The following is a 24,279-nucleotide window of genomic DNA, read 5'->3' as shown; positions in this document are numbered from 1 at the left end:
ATCTTATCTGCAGTTGTGCAGTTGTTGTGCATGTTGTGTAAACATTGCCTCAAACAGGGAACCATGATTGTCATGGGGCCCGCAAGGCTAACCCCCGCTCTAGCGGGGAAAATTGCCTTAAAACGATCATTCATTCATTTTTTATTCTGCAGTTGTGTAATTCAAGGCAGTTTCCTGTTTGTGAACAATTTTACCAACAGCGGATGTTCTTTTACGATTTGAGGATCTGTGTAAATTCCACAATGTGTTGTGTATGAAATGAATGATAAGGATATTGTTTTGTTGCTTGTAATCGGTATGAGCTTTTGGACTGCCATTGTAGTTCAACTGGTAGGTAGCGTGTTCACCTCTCAGCTTTGTAGTTCCGTGGCTTGTTTCTTAACAAAATCGGATTCAACTTTGGAAAATAACATATCAAAATTGTGGAGGGCACTCCGCTACAACGTGGAAAATACATGCTTATTAGAAACTCCTGTGGCTCCCTCTATCTTTGCTCTACTTCGAGTCCGTGTGTATTAAAGCTTGCATCTTGTCATTTGCACATCAGAGCTAACAATCCTTGTATCCCTCCACCTCAGGGGCTTTTCGGAGCACTGCCGTGTCCCTATGGTCGATTATAAATTTGGAGAAACTGCCGTTCCCTTTGAGTACAACTGTGCATCTTTCAAAGCCGGCCATTGGCAAAGGTCCTCAGGATCCGGACTGCATGCAGCCTCTCCGGCAAATCGGAAGTCCTCGCTGGCCAACCCTCCTCTACGTCAGCACTCTGTGGGTGCTTGCAGCCCCCATTCGTCGTCCCCTGTGCAGGGAAAGTCGAGCGCACTGCCGCGCAGCCTCTCTAGTGAAGGGAAAATGACAGAAACTCAAAGGTGATTGATGAAATTGAGTCTGGAAGAGGTTACGAGTTCCCTGTAGGTCACACGTGCGGGTCTGCCAGTCACGCCCATGATGAATCGGCTTCTCTGCATGTGCTTTGTGCGACTGTGTTGGACACTTGAACTATAGTGAAATGCAACAGCGAATCTTGGCCCCCGGGGACCCGGCATTTACCTGCTTTTCTTGAGCTTGCTATTTGAGGGCCCGGATAGTTTTGTAGCAAAGGCCAAGGCAACTCCACTTGCCAAAGAATAAAGGCATGGCGTAGGAAAATACAAGCAATTTGATTGCATGGAGGGGCACCGCTTACTACTGCTTCAGGCCTGCACATGCGCTTCCTTTTTTTCTTTTTTTTTTGTATACAAGATCGAGGCTCCTGAAAGAGCTAATATTAATCACAAAAAAAAAAAACGACACATAAAGCATATAATAAGGGGAGCGGTAGACAAAGTGGGGAGAGAGGAGGAAGCACACAAACACAACATTTGAGAGCAGGGACATCGAGAGATCATTTTAAAATGGTTGTGTGAATTCTGCAGGAAGGAAAACTTTCAAAGTGCAAGTGCTTTCATAAATTGTCAAAGCAATCTTTCTGGATTAGCATTACATTGTCATCATAATAATAATGATAATGATACAATATGGAATTTACACCAGGAACATGGACGCAGGTGGTGGCCGTTTGGCCCTTCAAGCCTTTGCTACATCAACACCAGGTTTATTTTACTTGCAGTTTATGATAATATTAATAGTGCTATTCTAACATCTGAATACAATTTTATCATCCTTGTCCCATTGTATTAGTTGTAACATCAAGGAGGGCCTTTTATTGGTTAATCCCATCTGAGCACTTGTCTCGGGACTTAAATTCAAATCAGACGATACTATTTTTCAGTTGTGCACCGACTGCTGATGTTCTTGCCTTTTTATTTGATGAATGTAAAAGCTCCTGCCTGATGTTTATACCCTGCAGAAACAGTCGGTAAGGAGGCATCTATTTATTACGTACACAGTTTCTAATCTGATGATTCTTGGCCGAATGTACTCTCGCGCGTGCTCTTCTCTTCCAGGTCCACATCCGAGGCAAGATTAACGCCGGTGTCCTTGGGTCATGCTCAAGTTCCGTCGAAACCCGGAACCTCGGTTGAGAGGGGTCCCCACTGTAGGCTTAACAGTCAGCCTGATTGGTGTGTAGGCCGTGCTGCTTTGCATCTCCACATGTAACTAAGCAAACGATGAGCCCTATAGAATTGCATGAACCAGAAGCGCTACAAACAATGCAGAATGTCTGCATTGGAACCCAAAATGTAACTTCATTCCGAGACTTTTTCCTGATGGGTCGCGTATGCAAAGCTCGTGTAATTCTTTGAGCATTGCTTTTTGCCCGAGCTCTTTCCTTTTTATCTCTCGTCTCTCCTCTCTCTTCTCTCTCCTCTACCCCTCCGCCCCCCCCATGTTTCCCGTCTGTTCACTGCAGGCCAGGAAGCGGCAAGAAGGTCTCCACCAGCCTTTACCGGCAGGACGATGGCGATGGGGAAAGCCCACACAGGAGCAGGAGCAATACGCTCGACAGGGAAAGGTCGAAGTATATTGGTAAGTCTGCTCTCTACCGTAAATTCTGTCGCTTGTGTTGCTCTTCGGATGCTTCGGCGGTTCGGTAATAAATGAGCAGTCTGCTGCCTCCTGCCTCTCAAGGGGAAATCGTTACTTCACCGACCTTGTGTGCTACTTCCACACTTTTATTTTGCACTTCCTCTTTCTTTTTACGTTTTTTCTTTTTTTTTCCTCTCCCCTCATGCACGTGTGCATGTGGAGTATCTTGTTTTGTTAAATAATATACAAAGATAGAATTCTCAGGGAAGAGTTGGTCAACAAGCCGACAGCTACAGTCGTGGCCAAAAATATTGGCACCTTGCACTTTTTTCAAATAATGCACCATTTCTTCCAGAAAATTGTTGAAATTAAAAATTATTTTGGTGTGCACACATGTATATTTCTTTGGTTTGCAGTAGAACAAAACAAGAAAAGCTGAAAAAATTACTAAATCTTAGCTTATTCCACACAGAAATCTTAAAGTGGCCCGGACAATATCCTTGGCACCTTTTGGAAGTTGTTAGAAATAATTAGATTTCAAGCAGGTGGTTCTCCTTTACTTTGGAATTGAACTCACCCGTGGTGAGTTGCAGGTGCGTGCAATATAAAAAAAAAATCACTCATTCAACCAGTTTGAATATAGAAAAGGAGTCATTCTGCTATTTTTTGTCACTGTGTATACATGTGACACAAAATCCTTGCTTGACTATAGGAAGCGTTCTGATGAGCATGGAGAAAATAAAGGAAACCGGAGAATTGTCTGAGGAGGTCAGACACAAGATTGTAGCCGAGCATGGACATCTCAAGGCTACGAGTCCATTTCCAGAGACCTTGATGTTCCTGTGTCCACCATACGCAATGTTATCAGGAAGTTTAAGGCCCATGGCACTGTAGCCAAACTCCCTGGACATGGCCACAAGAGAAAGCTTGATCGAAGATTGCAGCGAAGGATTGTTCGAACGGTGGAGAAAGCACCTTGATCAACTGCCAAACAGGTTCAAGCTGACCTTCAGACACAAGTTATGACAGTTTCAACTCACACCTTCAGACACAAGTTATGACAGTTTCAACTCACACCATCCGTCACCAACTCGATGAAAGGGGGTTTTATGGTAGGAGACCCAGGAGAACCCCACTCCTGAGAGAGAGACATAAGAAAGCCCAAATGGAGTTTGCCAAAACACACCTGAACAAGCCAAAATCCTTGTGGGAGAATGTCCTGTGGACAGATGAGACCAAATTAGAGCTTTTTGGTAAAGCACATCATCTCTACGTTTACAGAAAACAAAATTAAGCCTTCAAAGATAAGAACACCTTCCCTACAGTCAAACATGGAGGAGGTTCAGTGATGTTTTGGGGTTGCTGTGCTGCCTCTGGCACTGAGTACCTTGAATGTGTGCATGGCATCATGAAATCGGGAGATAACCAAGGCATTTTGGAGCGCAATGTTCAACCCAGTGTCAGAAAGCTGGGTCTCCATCGAAGGTCATGGGTCTTGCAGCAGGACAATGACCCCAACCACACTTCAAAAAGCACCCAGGAGTGGTTCAAGACAAAACACTTGACTGTTCTGAAGTGGCCAGCAATGAGTCCAGATCTAAATCCCGTTGAACACTTGTGGGGAGATCTGAAAACAGCATTTGGGAGAAGGCACCTTTCAAATCTGGGAGAACTGGAGCAGTTTGTACAAGAAGAGTGGAACAAACTGCCAGTAGAGAGGTGTAGGGAGCTCATTCATGGCTATAGGAGGCGCTTCACTGTAGTTATTTTGTCCAAAGTCTGTGCTACCAAATATTAAGTCGAGGGTGTCAATAATTTTGTTAATGCCATTTCTTTTTATTTTCTGATTTAAAAGGATATATTAAGTTCTGAATCAAAAACAAAAGTTTTATTATAGTAACAGTGAAATAAAGAATTGTGGAGACCAAATACTTTTGTCAATTTCAACTTATTTTTACAGAAAATTGTGAGTTATTTGAAAAAAGTGCAAGGGTGCCAATATTTTTGGCCACGACTGTATATCCAATATATTTAGTGTCTACTTCTCCAGTGGGAAATCATTGAGTTGAGGTCATCTCGCAGCTATCTGGATACATAATATATATGTATACACACACATTGTAACACTGTCTTACAAAATGGGGGAAGGAAGAGAGAGAAAATCTGGAAATTGAAAATTTTGAGGAAGTAGAGAAAGTGGAAGATAAAGAACAATAGATTCGAAGATGGCAATAAAAGGAGTATGATGAGGTGGTGTACAGAGCATGTGGGGTTGTTGTGAGCGGGGAGAGGGGAGCGGTGTAAAAGCAAATCACCGTTTCTCAAATCCAATAGGGAGATGGCCCTTGAACACAAAGGAGGAATAAAACAAATATAGTCATCAATTGTTGAACTTGACAACTTATCTAGTGCAATTGCAATCATGCAACAGAATTGATAATACCATGTCGCAAAAAAATGTTTCTCATAAAATTGAGTCATGTGACTCGTCGATGAGCCTGCAGGCATCCAGCCTTGACAAGCCGGCGTCGTGCTCCGTTGGTCTTTTGGTCTTGCCATTGGCGAGATGGTAACGATGGGGAGAATCTCGGGGGTTAACAAAAGGACAGTACAAATCCCTGCAGAGTCCCACAATATTATAATTACCTTGGCAGACCTTTGAATATGTAACGAAGTGGAATGTCTTTGCCGTTGTAAATGTAGAATCTTCATTAACAAACTGTCCTCGAGCTAAGGGTTCCATGTCCGATTTCCGGATAAACATGGCGGTGTTACGTTGCTGTATGAAGCTCAAAAAGGCGAATGTGAACTTTAAAACGGCATAAACTATTCCTCGCGTGGAGAAAATTTCCCTGCGACGAGCGACAATAGGAATCTTATCTTTCACATGACCTCCGGATTGTTAATCAGGTCGAAACTTTCTCCTGAGTTTTTGTGTTCTCTCTTACAGTAAATACGTTTGGGGGTAAAGCAAAGCTGAAAATTGCTGGAGTGTTATTACCGGTTGTCTGGAAAAAAACAGCATTACTTTTCCTCCACCCATTTCATCCCCCCATTCATCCCCCCATTCATCCCCCCATTTCATCCCCCCATTTCATCCCCCCATTTCATCCCCCAATTTCATTCCCCAATTTCATTCCCCCATTTCATCCCCCCATTTCACCCCCCCATTTCAGCCCCCCCATTTCATCCCCCCAATTTCATTCCCCCCATTTCATCCCCCCATTTCATTCCCCCCATTTCATTCCCCAATTTCATTCCCCCATTTCATCCCCCCATTTCATCCCCCCAATTTCATTCCCCCCATTTCATTCCCCCCATTTCATCCCCCCATTTCATCCCCCCATTTCATTCCCCCCATTTCATTCCCCCATTTCTCCCCCCCCCCCCCCATTTCATCCTCCCATTTCATCCCAAGGGATATCGATGCATCACGTATTGCAATGGTTATATAAAAAGCTGATAAATTATTGTACTCTTTGGCTTTCAAAGAGGGCAGCTGCATCGTACATGGTAAGCGCACGTGGCGACGAGGTGTTGCTGTCTCCATGCAGAACCCACGTGGCACGTGCCGGCCGGGAAGGCCCCGTCGAACTACAAAGACAGCCCATCCCGGCAGCTATCTCGGCAGGAGACGAACGGCCGCAACTCTCCCGGCAAGCTCACCCAGGTGCGATCACGTGTGTGGCTTGCGCTCCACGCATCCCCTGCAATAGCTGATAAAGGGAGTCTTCAAATTGGAAGCTTTAATTTGGAACTCATCTTGGAAAGCAGCTGTGGGATTTCCATTGGCAAAATCACACTCATTTCCCACTGAGCTCGGCGAACAATCGCACCACTCCTTCGTCCTGCTTTGGTTTGATTCATTATTATTTTTGATCAGATTTAAATTGCACTTTTAAAAATCTACCATTTGAAGGTTACATTTTGTATCGATGCATTTGGATTTTAAAAGATTTCGTGGTCTTGAATATGGATATGCATTGCTTTTTGGAGTTTATCAGATGTTTAGGCCTCCAAGTGACAAAGGATGAACATTTTATGCACAGGTAGCCAGATGATGGAGAATGAATTGCTGATGTGGCACATGTTTAGGCCCAAAAGGAAATGAGGTCAGGCTTTCAGTGGAATAATTTATTGTGTTTGTACTATTACTCAGCAAATGTAACATCACTAATTTCCTGATAATTTTTGTTGAGGCAGCCATTTCTTTTGAGTTATGCGTTGAAATCATATTGCAGTAAATATCTTATTATAATTCACCTAATGTGCTTCCGTCCTTCTGTCTGTCTGTCCGTTTGAAGGTACCGCAAAAACGGCTGAACTGATTGCAACGATATTTTTGGGTGGGTAATCCTAGGACCCCCTGGAGTAAAATAGGCTGTATTGTTTTTCCAAGTTTTCCAGTTTTTCCAAACACGATGGAATAATATTTACCGATATGAACAGTGATGTGGCTTTTGTTGAAATTCTACGTACCAGGAGAGAGTAGATCGACTCCTGACGAACTCTTCCTATATAAACGTGCGGCTCCGAAGTAACACGGCAGCGTGTGCAAAGCGACTGAGAAACAGGTGTAGCGGCCGCTTCCGTGTTACAGATTCGGCGCGCACTCTTCACACATAAACGTGCGACTGAGAAAGACGTGTAGCGGCCGCTTCCGTTTTGCAGAATTCGATCTTTTTTCAAAATGGGCGCCATGTACTGTTTAGATTTTGATGATTTGCGTGTGATATGATTCAACGGATGTTTATATGAATCGTTTAAAATAAAAAAAGCCTTCAATTTCTGATATTTTGCCTTTTAATTTGGGCTTCCCAATTGAAGCCCCGCCCATAGGGCGGGTGCCGTTGCTAGTATGCTAAAATGCAACAGAGTGGAAAACAGGGTCAAAACTAAAGGTTCTCCACTGACGCAAATTTTATTTGAAAAATCAAAGCTCGAAATATCGCATTTCAACATGCAAAAGGGCAGTGTTGGTACCGCGGTCTTGTGATATCTCTATTTTGGAAAGATGGGGAATTGTTTCACACATTGAAAGGATTCACACCTGTCATATTAGCTGCCTTCAATAATTTTTTTTATCTACTTTTTTGATCTAAACTTTTATTCTACTTGTTACCTGTAAAGCCAACAGGTAACAGAATTAGTACAGTATATGCCAGCAGGCACTCCCGTCCGTAGAGTGAGGGAGTACACTCCTCGGCCCTCCTTCAGTGGGCATTGTGCTGCGGCACATTATTGGAAATGAACTTTATTATATTAGTAACGTGGATCGGCTCGCTACGCTCACCTCACCACACGTCATCGCCGCAGAGGTGCGGGCTTCCTTTTTACTGAGGAAAATACCTGGGTGTGCATGAGTTTCTGTGATGTCATGATTTACACCAATCATAATACAAACATTTATTTTGCCCAAATTTATTTGTAATATTGGTGATATTATTTATTTGTAATTTATTTATAATCTAAAAAGGTCCAAGTGGTGTAATGCTCTAAATGGTCAAGGGTCCAAGCTGTCAAATCAATCTAAGGGGTCTAAATGGTGTTAAGGTCTAAGGGGTCGAAGGTAAAGGTTTAAAGGGTATAAAATGTTGGAAGGCTGAAGGGATCTAAAGGTGTCTAAAGTATTGAAAGGGGCTTAAAGGTAAAAGTGGTCTTAAGGGTCTTGTGGGTCTTCAGGATCTTGGGGTCTTATGGGCTTATGTGTCTTGAAGGTCTTTTTAGGACTTTTGGGTCTTCTGGGTATTTAATGGTCTTCAGTGTATTTTGGATCTTCAGGATATTTTGGGTCTTCGGGGGCTTTTGGGTCTTTAAGAGTCTTCAGGGTATTTTGGATCTTAAGGGTCTTCAGCGTATTTTTAGGGTATTTGAGATATTCGGGATCTTTTGGGCACCGGCGGAGTTTGGGGTGGGGCAATTAGGGCAATGCCCCCACCTTAATTTTTTTCAGTAGTTTACAATTCAGATAAAAACATGCCGTATTTAAATGTAAGTAACAATAATGAACGTAAACTGTATTTGTGATTTCACGTACACTGTAACTCCACTAACAAACGATAATTTTGGAAGTCAGACCTAGCTACCCATTATTAATATTGAGCTCTTGTCCCCTTCAAATAGAGAAGTCAAACTACACCTATGCTTTTGGGTCTTTAAGAGTCTTCTGGGTATTTGGGTCTTTGGGTCTTTTGAGTCCTCTGGATCCTTTGGGTCTTTGGGATCTTTTGGAACTTTTGAGTCTTCACAGTATTTTGGGTCTTTAAGGGTCTTTGAGGTCTTTTTGGTCTATTTTTTTTTTTTTTGGTTCTTCAGGGTTTTTTGGGGTCTTCTGGGTCTTCGGGATCTTTTGGGTCTTTTGGTCTTTTGGATATTCGTGGTCTTAAGGCTCTTGGGGGACTTAAAGGGTCTTCAAAGGTCTAAGGGATTTCAGCAGTCCAAAGGGTTGAAAGGTATATTCCAGCAACACGTAATTAATAGACAGGATGAAACCGGCGTTCAAACAACCAACGTTAAAAAACATATAATCACACAGTTTCAGGGCTTCCCGGATTACTTCCTGGATGGCTTCCCGGACGGACGTACAGCTTCACGGACCGTGTTTTTCGGTATTATATATGTAGATTTTTGGCATTTTTGAAAGAAATTTTATTGATCACAACATATCATACTCCATGTGATCGCATTCGAAGCTGGCAACCCACTCTTGTGATGTCTATTGTGGAGACGTTTTCTGCTGACACAAACGGCACCGATGGAAACAAAACATGTTCATTAAACATTTCATCATATTTAATTACTTTCATTCGTGATGGTTTGTCTCCGAGACGGTCGTGTAAATCTAGGCCCACCTTGGAAAAAAAGGCTGCACCCAATTGGTCAGTGTTGCGACCAATCGGCGAGTGAATATATTCATATAACTACAACCATGCACCCTCCACAGTTTCTTGTTGTTCAGGTGTTTCTTGTTGCATTGATCGTTCACACATAAAAGAGCTGTGAATACATAGTCTTGGTTTTAGCCTTTTATTTTGACTTGGGAGTCTGTCTTCGGAGTTAGTGGGCATAAACCAACATGAAGACCAGACAACTGTCTATGAAAGAAAAACAAGCAATTTGGAAGCTGAAAGAACAGAATAATTCAATTAGAATCGTAGCACAACAATTGGGCAGAGCAAATATAGCAATTTGGAATATGTTGAATAAGAAAGAAACGACGAGTGTACTTGGTAATAGAGAACGGCCAGGTCAGCCAATGAAAACAACTGCAGGTGATGAAAGAAAAATCATCAGAGCTGTGTAAAAGCAAAACCCTAAAACAACTGTCAGTGACATCACCAACAACCTCCAGGGTGCGTGGATGAAAGTAACAATCTACCGTTCGCTGTTGTATGGACAGATGGGACCAAGATAAACCTTTACCAAATCGATGGAAAGGTGAAAGCGCGGAAAAAGGAAGAACTGCATTTGATGTAAGGCATGCTACCTCATCTGTGAAGCATGGTGGAGGTAGTGTCATGGCTTGGTCCATGGTGGAGCTCTCATACCTGATGGCTTTTGCGAAGCAAGAAACGTCCATTGGAATTGAGATCTGACAGTGGAACAAAGAAAATCACAAAGTTTATCATCTCAATACAACCAAAAGTCACCCCCGATTTGTTGTTATTTTGAAGATGTAGGCTGTGGAGGTGGGAGAAGTGTAAAGATGACAACCAGCAACAAAGCAGCAACTCAGCAACAAATGAGCTACAATGGCTGTACTATACATACAATCCCTTGCTCAAAAAATACAAACACGATAATTGAATGATTCACTCGCCAATATAACTCATTGGAAAACAATTTAATAGTGAAAATATTAATCTGGAGCAAGCTGATTGGTTGGTCTTTGGATGTGCTGCATTGAAATTGTACATTTGGACTGCTCAATAAATTGGCAAAGGTCATCGTTGAATACAGCACTTCCTAAATGACGAACGAATCTTAACGACGCTTTTCACGTGTGTGTGTGTGTGTGTGTGTGTGTGTGTGTGTGTGTGTGTGTGTGTGTGTGTGTGTGTGTGTGTGTGTGTGTGTGTGTGTGTGTGTGCGTGCGCGTGTGTGTGTGTGTGTGTGTGTGTTTTTTCAATGACCAGTTTCTGCTCGTTCAGGCCTTATAACATGCCTACTGGTGAATGAAATGAATGATTTGTTTTAAGGCCATTTTCCCCGCTAGAGCGGGGTTAGCCTTGCGGGCCCCATGACCATGACAATCATGGTTCCCTGTTTGTGGCGATGTTTTTATGGCCAGATGCCCTTCCTCGCGCCAACCCTTAGTCGCCTCTTACGATGCGCAGGGATACGGTGTACCTATTCTAAACCGGGGTACACACCGGGATCATTCATCCCAGCAAGCTGGTACTCAATTTCCCGACCCTGGAAGGATGACAGGCTGAGTCAACCACCCTGGTGTTAATTCAGCGATCGAAGAACTCAGGATCCTTGGATCCCAAGCCGGTACCCGAACCGCTAAGCCAACACCAGAAAAAAAAAAATAGAGGCTAAGCCAACACCTACTACTACTAGCGTGAAATCTGTAACTGAAGTTGTCTTTTTAACATTACTAGCATATAAGACCCGTCGCTTTGCGAACAGGAACACCAATGTTTGGGTTATTGCTAAAAAAAAAAAAACCCAAACAACAGTTGTTGTTAATGGGGAGAAATAAAATTAGGCGGTGTATAGATACCGGCCGACATGTACACTCAGGGAGCAAGGAGGGGAAGAATGTTAATGGGATATTCATCACAGCCTTTGTAGATGCTGAATTGCGAATAATATCCAACAGCACACAAAGATGAAGATCAAAATAAATAAATAATTCTCGCACACCCCCTCTTCTCTCTTTTGACCAAACTGTGATTCCTTCTTTTGATCAAACAAACCCCAAATATGTCCTTCCCATCGGTGTTCAGAAGCACCCATACCAGATACAGAGTCTTCTTCAGGGAAATGTATCCGATACATCCAGCTCCTAGGTAAATATAGCTGGCACAACCTTTGTGTATTTTCACGTCATGAAGATGTCCTTTGCTGAAGAGTTTGTTACCATTACTTGGTAACGATGAGCAACATCGTCTTTCCAATTGCAGACGTCCATTAAATGACTGTGCGTACCTCGAGGCCATCCGGCCAGCCCTGATAAATTTGCTGATTTAACAACTTAAAATAATTTTTCTGTTTTTATATTTTGCTTTGCTTTGTTTTGTTCAATTTTCTCTACGTTTGCTGATTTAACAACCACCCACCCACCACCCAAAAAAAAAAAAACCACCTTTAGAGGCCATTTCTCCCTGCAGAGCAGGGGTTGGCCTTTTTCAGGCACCGTGGTCCCCTTTTTGAAGCAATGTTTTATGGCCCTTCCTGCCGCCAACCGGAAGGATGCCCTTCCTGCCGCCAACCCTGTTAGTCGCCTCTTGCGATACTCAGGGAATTACCAGCAAGCTGGTACTCAATTTGCCGACCTCGGAAGGATGACAGGCTGAGTCAACCCCCCTGGCGTTAATTAAGCGATGACCGGGATTCGAACCCAGGATCCTGGGATCCCAAGCCGGCACCTTAACCGCTAAGCCAACACCGGGCTTATATGGTCTTTCTAAGCACAAAACAATTAATTCAACAATTGTTTTAGGATTTTACAAAGTAGAACATCTGTTCTCATACACAGCCATTTGCCCAGGAAACGAGAACCGTGTGTCCCATTGAGGACTGAGGTGGAGAGTAAAGTTCCGACGATGACTTTGCCAAACTTATTTTTCACAGCACTGAACTTTTAATACCTACGTTGAATACCATTCATTAGCCAATGGATTGAACTTAGCAGGACTTGCATTTCGCTTTCTCATCCTTCTTGAATACCTTGGAAATTTTTTATTTTGCTTTAAATCTGCAGTTTATTATGGACCATGTCAGGAAAAGCTGCCAAAACAATCTCTGTCCGTCTCGTCTCCTGGCTCGCTCTGCCGGGGGGTTTCGGGGGTCTCCCTTAGCCATCGGGAAACATTTTGAGACAATCGGTACAGATGTTTTGGCTCAAAAGACGAACAGTGACAGATGTCCAAGCTTTCGTACTTGGGGCAACTTGCTCGAAATTAACTTCATCAAAAATAATATACAATGAGACTAGGGAGTGGCGTTCTGTCATACCAAACATATGTTTATTCATCATCATGTATAAATGGTTTGTCTACGCCTTCCTCCACCACCTTTTACAAAAGTGGTTTGTGGAAAGCAAATGGCAATATTCTGACAACATATTAAGCATTTATAGAAAAACAATTTTGTGGCAAAGTGTGCCCTGATGTATGACTTAATGGGTGGCCTCAATGCGCTGTCGAGCAGAAATAGATTAGCATTCCACATTGGAGCAATTTTAATGGAACAGTGGGCCGTGTAATTCACTGCAGCTTTCTCGGGCCCGTTCCTTATGTTCAAACTGTGCACACTTGTGTACATCCTGAAATGTGCTTTTCCTTTTGTACTGTGTGCCATGTTATCCGAATTCCCAGATGTCCATCGCCTGTTGGAATGTTTATTTTATCTGGACTCAATTTGTACACTTATGGTGGTACTTTGTCTTGGTTATCTCAGGAAGTTCGGTTGCCAAGTTTGTGTAATTAACTGATCAAAAACCATTCCTAACTTTGTGAACTTTCATAACATGGGGCATTCGGGCGATGCAAAACGTGTGTGTGTGTGTGTGTGTGTGTGTGTGTGTGTGTGCGTGCGTGCGTGCGTGCGTGCGTGCGTGCGTGTGTGTGTGTGTGTGTGTGTGTGTGTGTGTGTGTGTATGTACATCCTGAAATATATTATATATATTTACACATACTCCCATTCACTCACTCACTCATTATTCATTCTACCTTTATGTCATTTATATAAATACATAAATAAATATATAAATATATTATATGAATATAAATGGTATATGAATATACGCTTGTGTGTTTATGTATATATGTATGTCTATATTTGTATATGCACGTGCACCAACTGTAACGTGAACGATAACTGTAAGCTGCGCTTCACTTCCGCTGAACTTGGGGACGGTGAGTGAGCTTTAGCGTGGCTCTTCCTTTTGTATGCATCTTCTACACATATCACACATCTTACACGCATATCACTATACATACTTGTCTGATATACATGCCTGTTGTTTTTGTAGACTAAGAAGAAGACCTTTGTTGGTCGAAAGCTTGTCGAGAATTAAAGATCGACTGTCCTGAAGCTACGTCCGCGTCTGATTTAATCTCCCGATTATATATATATATATATATATATATATATATATATATACATATATATATATATATATATATATATATATACATATATATATATACATATATATATATATATATATATATATATATATATATATATATATATACATATATATTGTTGCGAATATGGAATTTGGCCTCCATATCCGCTTGTAAATATTCCCCTATTTCCCCAATACTCCCCAACTATCCCCAATCCCCCATTCCCTAGTCCCATTGTCTGTAAACAACACTCTGTAGAACCGACCTTCCCCTTTTTCCCCCATTAAATGTCGTGCCCAGGTCCACCGCATCTCACGTAGACAACTTTCGGACATCTTGCTAGTTATTCTTAGTCTATGTCAGTTAAGGACTCGGTTCCATTAATTCCGACTCTTCGTTGCACCAGAATGTGATTATATGGCACCAGTAGTGAGTTTAGGACCTTCCCATACCTCTTCCCATCTTCTTCCCCAAACAACAACAACAACAACAACAACTACAAACAACAACTACAACAACGGCGCTGCGCGGGGGAGTGTGCGTCCTCACACCGGCTCGGTTAGCCGCCATTGACGATGCGCTCCGGCGGGGTTACCACGAAGGGGCTCCTTGTCAGCCCCTCGTCAAGGGCGGAGCCGGTAACCCCCCCCCCCCCCCCGCACGCACCCAATGAGAAGCAACGTGCCGATTCCAGCTGGGGCGGAGCTAACGAGCCGAGGGCGTGTCACTCCCCGCCGGATATACGCGGCCACGTACCGGACGTGACGGGAGATGCGCCCCGAGCTTGAGAAGACAAGAGAGCCACCTCCGAGCGCTGAGAGACCTCCTGCATCTTTTGGGCCGCGCTATCCTGTCCCTGAGCACAAGGTGCACCTTGTGCTGGCCATCGAATACCCGCTTTCCTTGCCATCAATCCCCGTGTGAGTCAGCCTTTTGTCCCGTTTATCTGTCGTCTGTTGGGGTTAATATAAGAGTGTGTCTAAGTGCTTGTCTTTCTATGCTGTACCTCTCATCCCTGTAATCTGAACCTTCCGCACTAATATAACCTCCTCCGGGGGTCTTGAGAACCGTATCCCTGGTGTCGTGTCATTTGAATCCAGCAGTTGTGTCCTTTTCCTTCATTGATCTAGCGTAGCGCGACTAGTCAACGTTCGAGCATAATCGGGTAAACTGTGCAGACGTGGTCATACCAAACCGCTCGGTAAACTAACATCCACCACCGCGTCTGTAACAATTGGTGTCGAGGAGTGGAATTCGAACCCGGGACTAAATTTATTAGGCCCAAATTTGTAGTAGAATCGATTCGGAGCGCGTTTCCCGCGCGAAATTATAACGGCGAAATTTGATTTTGTTATACGAAAATAAAAACCCGAATTTTGAAAGTCGCGCTATGGCAGACCAAGACAGCTGGGGTCCGGTAGTGGAGAGTGAGGCAGGGTCGGTCCAGGACCAAATTGAGGGACGCGAGGAGAGCGAAGCAGTGAGGGTAGCAGGTTCGCAAAGTAGCGCCGTCACGCACGAAGTAGCGGGCGCGCAAAATGGCGCCTCGCAGATGGCCACGGCGTCCACGCCCGCGACCGTGGCAGCGCCCCTGGTGGATTCGAACCTTTTCCTCCTGCAAATGAGGGCCCTTATGGAACAAATGGTGGGAATGAGGGCTGATAGTGAGCGGTTGGGAAACCAAATGGGGGTAATGGGGAACCGGATGGATGCTCAGAGTGAGCAATTGGGGGTAATGGGAAACCAAATGGGGGTAATGAGGGACGAAGCGAGGGGTACTGGTGAGAAGGTAGACAAAAATTTTGAGGGGTTAGACAATGGGATAAAAGAGGTGAGAAATGGGTTAGAGGGGTTAGAAAACAGGATGGAAGGCAAATTGAGGGACATGAGGGACCAAGCGGAAAGGGAAGTTAACCAAATGGGGCAGCAGATAGAGGGGGTCAGAATACAGAGGGTGTGACGGGAGAGTGTGCGCGAGCAAGGTGTGTGACGGACAGGTGCATGGGGAAAGAGTGCGCTGTCAAGAGTAAGGGTGAAAGTAGTGAGAGTGACATGGAGCGTGAGTTAGTTGTGACAGGTGAGCGAGGATGTACACCTGGGATAGAAGGATGCACACCTGGAATGGTAGAGCGTGAGTGGGAATGCACGCTGGAGTTGGTGGTGAGGCACGTGGTTGGGTGTGCGAATGAGGGCACACCTGTGATTGTCACAGAGGAGGTGACCGAGGAGGGGGCGCGAAGCGGTGTATTGGTGAGGTGTGCGAGCAACGAATGTGTGCCAAAGTGTTCGGTGGTCAGGTGTGTGACCAAGGCTGTGAGTGGAATGAGGGTACCTGGGTGTGTAAGGAAAGGTACGAGGAGCATGGGCACGGCTGGATGTGTGAGCAAGGAACGGGCTGCGGGGTGTAAGCGTCCAGGTGAAGCATCGACGGTAACCAGGTTAGAGGTTAGGTCGACTTTTAGCCGAAGCGGGCCCTCGGTGCGTGCCGGGCCTCGCTTTGAACGGCCGCGTCCGTGCTCCACGAGGCGGAGCTGGCAGCCCGATAGAAAGGGTCGTCATGGCGACCACTTTTTGGTGAGACGTGCCGGCAGGTCGAGAGCGGGACATTGGATGGCTCCGTGCCGAGATGGTGCGTGGGATCTCGGCACGGGTAAGCCCCCGTCCCTGCACCGAATGCCGGACGCATCCAGCCGCTGGCACAGAACAACCCGCATTCATGGCTTGGCTTTACGAAGCCGGGCTTTGGACAGGAATTGGCGCACCGAGAGGCATTAGTGAGTAGACTGGGTGATGAGGTTAGTGTTTTGGACCCAAAATTAAAAAAAAAAAAAAATTTGGTGATTGGCAAAGGATTGGCAGTAGTGATTGGCAGATGATGGGTAGTGATTGGCCAAATTTTTGATTTGTTGAAATTTGATGTGCAAAAATTGGTAGTGAGCGATGGGCCCGGTGGGTAAGGCTGGCATCCCTGCCGCCCTTCCCATAGGGGGCAAAGGAGCACTAGATTATGGGGTGTATGGCAGTGCAAACTAGCCCGGGTGGGTTAGGTTATATGTGTGTAGGGATCTAGCGAAGATGACCTTAGGTGACGTTAAGGTTTAGTTAGTGACTGATACCTGTAGTGGGGACGCAGGTAGATTAGTATGGATGATAATGACGAGGGAGCGCAATAGTTTAAAGGGACGACTGGGAAGCGCAAGTTTCAGAAGGGAGTAGTTAGCTGAGATGATGCCGTGTGTGTGAGGATTGAACAGGTGTGATTGCACAGGTGTGCAACTGGACAGGTGTGTGGAGCAGTGTGTGAGTAATGAGTGTTGTGGATCAGCGCGAATGCGCTTGGGGAGAGAAGGGTGCAGGTGGCACCAGGTGTGAGAGCACAGGTGTGCAAGTACAGGTGTGTGGAGAGAGTTGGAGTAAGTGGTACGGAGTGGTGTGCATGGTGCGAAGGTGTGAATGGGGGAAGAGTGGACCCCCATCACGGATACCCGGGGCGGGTAGTGTAAGTGTTAGGTAGAGGGTACAGGTAAATTGTGGTTGGATATTGGCATTTGTGGTGCGGTTGCAGAATGGTGTTGTGGATGGGTGCATTAGTGTCGTGGAAATGGCTGGGCGTGTAGCCTGTTAGTGTGTGTAGTTGGTTGGGCACTCCACCACTGTGAGGATGTCGGCCAGGTGAGGCCGCAGGTGGGCTCTGGGAGCCGGTAGAGTTGTGGATGGGGCCCGAGGATCCGGAGGATGGACCCGGGTAGCCCAGTGCCAGAGAGGGCACCGAGTGGGGAGAGCGCCAGAGGGCCTTCCCCAGGTAGTTAGGTTAGGGTAAGGAGCAGGTAAGCTCGGAGGCAACTGCAGTGGTGGAGGTGTGCAGGTGGGTAGACCCACTGGGAGAGGTACACGCCACAGCCCAGAAATTGTGCGAGGGCACCGGGAGATGAATCGGGGGAGTGAGACCCCCAAATTGAAAAGCACCACAGTTTGGCCAATGGGAATTGGTTTTTCGAACCCATAGTGTAAGAGGGCCAATGGTTTGGCCGGAGAAAGACCCCGGGTAGTGTAAAGTTGTTAAAGTCATTTAGGAAATAGTTAGGATTGATGAACCTGTCGCACCATACGCAGCCACTTACCTGTGGTGATGATGATGACTCCACACCTGTGTTTTCTTTGTTTTGTGTTGCAGGAAGTAAGGACTGCTGTTGGATTTGTGAGACGCATCACGACGTGGATGAGACATTGGGGTGATTCCATCTCTCCCTCCCTAGGAGGGACTGATGATGAATTGGTAATGGCAAATTTTGATGTTGAGTTGGAGATGGCAAATTTTGATGGGAGTTGAAGATGGCAAATTTGATTGGTTAGGAGGGAGAGAAGACGAATTTGGTTTATGGGAGGAACGGGGCAGACAGTAGGGATGTTTGTTGATTTGTAAAGTAGATGTTTATGGGTAGTGTTGTGTTTTGTGGATACAGTAAGGGGTAAGGGAGGGGCCATGTAGGTTACCTGGTGGGGGGGGGGGGGGGGGGCGTACGGTAGGAACGTACCTGTCTCACCTGGTTCCCATGTGCCCCCAGTGTGCATCATCTTGTATTGCGTGCACTTTTGCGCCCTTACCACCTTACTCACTTGTCTGCTTCTTTTGTCTCCCACCTCCGAGGATCTGGCTTTGGGGTAGAGAGAGAGGAGAGAGAGGTGCTGGCTTCGCAGTTGTGGGCCTGCACTTTCGCTGTTTGCTGCCTGGATCGATACACCATATGGACCGCAATGTTTGTGGCCACCCACCATGGACCGCAGCTCTTTTGCGGCCAAGCACCACCCGTGGATGGACCTTTGGGTCAACGTGGCACCTATGCCATACAAGGTGAACCACTAACAGTTGGCCCCCTGACGGCCACAATAGAGAAATGGACGCGGTTGGCGCCTTTCTTTATTTTTGAAAGAGGCAAGAAGGCCAAGTGCACCACACGAAGGCAAGACCAGCGGCAGACCATCGGCCGGCTGCGACACCACACCGTGATTTATAGACACTTTATTGGTGCACCGGATGGTGCTCACTGTGTGATGGGGTGGTGCTTTTGATGCTTGGAAGGGGTGCTCTGCACATTATTAAAGGCCGTAGGCCACAGAGCACTCGTGGGTTGGTGTATCGATGCTGGCATGCGTGCTCTCTCTATGCATAACATCTGCATGTGTTCCTCCAAAAACAGGTCCTGGATCGTAGTGTAAATAGCAGCGTAGTCTTGTAAATAATGCTCCCTACCGGCTGTATGTTTAGTTTGCGAATTCTTTCCGCAATTCGGTTATCCTGTGGGTGTGTTTCTGAGAGGAGAAGGGTGCAACGTCGCAGGGGGACATATTTACTCATTTGTGAATATCTGTAAAACTGTCGCACTCAGGGTAGAGTTAATAGTAGAGGGAACTACATCTGCGTGCCACACTAAAATAGGTAAAAATTTATCGGGTCGGGACGCCCCGAGGGTAGAGAAGGGTGCAATGTTGCGAATATGGAATTTGGCCTCCATATCCGCTTGTAAATATTCCCCTATTTCCCCAATACTCCCCAACTATCCCCAATCCCCCATTCCCTAGTCCCATTGTCTGTAAACAACACTCTGTAGAACCGACCTTCCCCTTTTTCCCCCATTAAATGTCGTGCCCAGGTCCACCGCATCTCACGTAGACAACTTTCGGACATCTTGCTAGTTATTCTTAGTCTATGTCAGTTAAGGACTCGGTTCCATTAATTCCGACTCTTCGTTGCACCAGAATGTGATTATATGGCACCAGTAGTGAGTTTAGGACCTTCCCATACCTCTTCCCATCTTCTTCCCCAAACAACAACAACAACAACAACAACTACAAACAACAACTACAACAACGGCGCTGCGCGGGGGAGTGTGCGTCCTCACACCGGCTCGGTTAGCCGCCATTGACGATGCGCTCCGGCGGGGTTACCACGAAGGGGCTCCTTGTCAGCCCCTCGTCAAGGGCGGAGCCGGTAACCCCCCCCCCCGCACGCACCCAATGAGAAGCAACGTGCCGATTCCAGCTGGGGCGGAGCTAACGAGCCGAGGGCGTGTCACTCCCCGCCGGATATACGCGGCCACGTACCGGACGTGACGGGAGATGCGCCCCGAGCTTGAGAAGACAAGAGAGCCACCTCCGAGCGCTGAGAGACCTCCTGCATCTTTTGGGCCGCGCTATCCTGTCCCTGAGCACAAGGTGCACCTTGTGCTGGCCATCGAATACCCGCTTTCCTTGCCATCAATCCCCGTGTGAGTCAGCCTTTTGTCCCGTTTATCTGTCGTCTGTTGGGGTTAATATAAGAGTGTGTCTAAGTGCTTGTCTTTCTATGCTGTACCTCTCATCCCTGTAATCTGAACCTTCCGCACTAATATAACCTCCTCCGGGGGTCTTGAGAACCGTATCCCTGGTGTCGTGTCATTTGAATCCAGTAGTTGTGTCCTTTTCCTTCATTGATCTAGCGTAGCGCGACTAGTCAACGTTCGAGCATAATCGGGTAAACTGTGCAGACGTGGTCATACCAAACCGCTCGGTAAACTAACATCCACCACCGCGTCTGTAACAATATATATATATATATATATATATAATATATATATATATATATATATTATATATATACAGACTTGGCATTTAATATGGAATATTTTTTTTGTGGGGGTGAACTTACTTTTCAAGATGACTTAGAACCAAAAGTTCATTGGAATTATGTTGAAATTATTCTAGATCTTGTTAATGTGACCTTTAAAAGAAACAAAAACCACATTTGACATTTCGAAGCAAATAAATTGATCCTTGAAAGTGATGTAAACTGATATCAAACTCAATTCATGGACAGTACTGTGTTACACTTCTGTACGTTTTCCAGAAGTATCTCTTTATTTTGCACATTAGCCAAAAAAAATTCCAACAAAAACAAAAGCTAAATTATGACTGGGATTACGGACAGTAAAATTACAGTTCAGTACTTCGTGTAACCCCCACGAGCATTCAGGAGAGCACGTACACGTCGAGGCATGCTGTTCACGAGATTTGCCAAGGTTTGGACAGGAATCGCTTGCCATGCAGTGACAATAGCCTGCTGCAATTCACGCACAGAGGTAGGCTGCTGGTCCAAGTTGTCGATTTGATGCGTTAATTTTGCCCACAAGTTCTCTATCGGATTCATATCCGGGGACATGGCAGGCCACTCCCATATGCTCTACACCACGGTCAGCAAGAAAGTGTTGGATCATGCAAGCACGATGAGGCTGTGCATTGTCATCTTGGAAGACAAAGTTTCCTCGAAAGGCTGCACGAGCAAATGGAAGCAATGTTTCTTCCAGAATGACCCTGTACTTGAACTGGTTCAGGTTTCCATTCAGAACAACCAGGTCAGTTTTTGCCCCCTGCATGAAAAGCAGCCCAAAACGGTCACCCCACCACCTCCAGCTTGGACTCTTGGCACTATACAATCTCCGTTGTGGGCTTCATGCACTTGTCTGCGCACTCGGGACGCAGCCATTTGACGATAGACCAGAAATCTAGACTCGTCACTGAAGGTCACGTGATTCCAGTGTCCTGGCTGCCATTGACGGTGCTCTCTGGCCCACTGCAATCGGCGCTGGCTGTGTTGTCTGGTCAGGCGTGGCCTTTCTCAGGGGACGCCTGGCACGATAGCCTGCTTGAGCCAGTCGCTGGTTGACTAGCCTTCTGGATACAGGCACATTTGTCAGTTGCTGCCACTCAGCCCTAAGCCGATTAGCTGACTTGGTACGGCCATTGCAGACTAACCGGTGGAGCTGGCGATCATCTCTCCTTGTGGTTCTGCGTGGACGTCCTGGCCTCGGTATTGGTGTAGGGACACCCCTCTGAGCATTTCGTTTCAGGATCTTTGACACCTGACCTTGAGTGATGCCATACTGCCGAGCAATAGCACGCTGTTTCATGCCAGAATTTCGTAAAGCCACCACTCCATGACAAACAGCGTTGTCAAGTTGACGGACCATCTCCAGAGGAAGCGGCAATAACTTTTGTAGATGTGCAGCACTGCAGCAGTTGTTTTCCACTAATACAGAACGCAACAACCCTTATATACCCGATTGTGAAGCCAATCGTCAAATGTACCTGTCCTTACATTTTGTCACGCCACCTGTGATATAATCCTGTTATTGACTTCTTGCTGCGATAGACAATCAGTGACATGGTTCTTTCAACAAAGACATCACCGAAGGATAAAAGAAACTCACCAGATTGATATACTGAGTTCAGAAAGTAAACCCAAGTCAAGAAAAAATATATATTCCATATTAAATGCCAAGTCTGTATATATATATATATATCTATATATATATATATATATATATTATATAATATATATATATATAATATATACTATATATATATATAGTATAATATATATATAATATATATATACTATATATATATATATATATGTATATATATATACATATGTATATATATATATATATATATAAGTATATTATATATACATATGTATATATAATATATATATTATATATATATATATATATATATAATATATATATATATATATATATATACTATATATACATACATATACATACATACTAGCAGATCTACCCGGCATTGCCGGGCGGGGGAGGGGAACGGGGGGAGAGCGAGCCCCATGGTAAAGCGAGCGATTTTTTTTAAAAGCGAGCGATATATATAGATACAGACTTGGCATTTAATATGGAATATATATTTTTTCTTGACTTGGGTTTACTTTCTTAACTCAGTATATCAATCTGGTGAGTTTCTTTTACGCTTCGGTGATTTCTTTGTTAAAGAACCATGTCACTGATTGTCTGTCGCAGCAAGAAGTCAATAACAGGATTATATCACAGGTGGCGTGACAAAATATATATATATATATAGGTACATTTGACGATTGGCTTCACAATCAGGTATATAAGGGTTGTTGCGTTCTGTATTCGTGGAAAACAACTGCTGCACGTCTACAAAAGTTATTGCCGCTTCCCCTGGAGATGGTCCGTCAACTCGACAATGCTGTTTGTCATTTAGTGGTGGCTTTCCGAAATTCCGGCATGAAACAGCGTGCTATTGCTCGGCAGTATGGCATCACTCAAGGTCAGGTGTCAAAGATCCTGAAACGAAATGCTCTGAGGGGTGTCCCTACTCCAATACCGAGGTCAGGACGTCCCCGCAGAACCACAAGGAGGGATGATCGCCAGCTTCACCGGTTAGTCCGCAATGGCCATACCAAGTCAGCTAATCGGCTTCGGGCTGAGTGGCAGCAACTGACAAATGTGCCTGTATCCAGAAGGCTAGTCAACCAACGACTGGTTCAAGCAGGCTACCGTGCCAGGCGTCCCCTGAGAAAGCCACGTCTGACCAGACAACACCGACAACGCCGATTGCAGTGAGCCAGAGAGTACCGTCAATGGCAGCCAGGACACTGGAATCACGTGATCTTCAGTGACAAGTCTAGATTTCTGGGTCTATCGTCAATATGGCCACGTCCGAGTGCGCAGACAAGTGCATGAAGCCTACAACGAAGATTGTATAGTGCCAAGAGTCCAAGCTGGAGGTGGTGGGGTGACCGTTTGGGCTGCTTGTCATGCAAGGGGCAAAACTGACCTGGTTGTTCTGAATGGAAACCTGAACCATTTCAAGCACAGGGCCATTCTGGAAGAAACATTGCTTCCATTTGTTTGTGCAGCCTTTCGAGGAAACTTTGTCTTCCAAGATGACAATGCACGGCCTCATCGTGCTCGCATGATCCAACACTTTCTTGCTGACCGTGGTGTAGAGCATATGGAGTGGCCTGCCATGTCCCCGGATATGAATCCGATAGAGAACTTGTGGGCAGAATTAACGCGTCAACTCGACAACTTGGACCAGCAGCCTGCCTCTGTGCGTGAATTGCAGCAGGCAATTGTAACTGCATGGCAAGCGATTCCTGTCCAAACCTTGGCAAATCTCGTGAACAGCATGCCTTAACGTGTACGTGCTCTCCTGAATGCTCGTGGGGGTTGCACGAAGTACTGAACTGTAATTTTACTGTCCGTAATCCCAGTCGTAATTTAACTTTTGTTTTTGTTTAAAAAAAAATTCGGCTAATGTGCAAAATAAGAGATACTTCTGGAAAACGCACAGAAGTTTAACACAGTACTGTCCGTGAATTGAGTTCGATATCAGTTTACATCACTTTCAAGGATCAATTTATTTGCTTCGAAATGTCAAATGTGGTTTTTGTTTCTTTTAAAGGTCACATTAACAAAATCTAGAATAATTTCAACGTAATTCCAATGAACTTTTGGTTCTAAGTCATCTTGAAAAGTAAGTTCACCCCCACAAAAAAATATCCATATTAAATGCCAAGTAATATATATAATATATATATATATAATATATATATATATATATATATATATATATATACTATATATATTAATTCCACTAAATCTCTGTGTGTATGTTTGTATGTTTGTATGTTTGTATGTAT

At 45.0% G+C, this 24,279-nt stretch overlaps 1 protein-coding gene across 4 annotated transcripts in view; it reads left to right on the top strand.

Annotated features, from left to right (window-relative positions):
* The window catches only part of LOC137434896 (signal-induced proliferation-associated 1-like protein 2), a 454,554-nt gene that overhangs the window by 350,330 nt on the left and 79,945 nt on the right, over window positions 1–24,279 (top strand). For all 4 annotated transcript variants that reach the window (XM_078784965.1, XM_078784963.1, XM_078784966.1 and 1 more), the window contains 4 exons: window positions 579–869; window positions 1,947–2,063; window positions 2,354–2,469; window positions 6,024–6,139. In XM_078784965.1, coding sequence (XP_078641091.1) covers window positions 579–869; window positions 1,947–2,063; window positions 2,354–2,469; window positions 6,024–6,139 — 640 coding nt within the window. The remainder of the gene's footprint in view (window positions 1–578; window positions 870–1,946; window positions 2,064–2,353; window positions 2,470–6,023; window positions 6,140–24,279) is intronic.

The sequence above is a fragment of the Myxine glutinosa genome, chromosome 9, assembly GCF_964187855.1.
Source record: "Myxine glutinosa chromosome 9, kmMyxGlut1.1, whole genome shotgun sequence".
NCBI lineage: Eukaryota > Metazoa > Chordata > Myxini > Myxiniformes > Myxinidae > Myxine > Myxine glutinosa.
The sequence above is the reverse complement of the archived record's forward strand: the minus strand, read 5'-3'. Positions and strand labels throughout refer to the sequence as shown.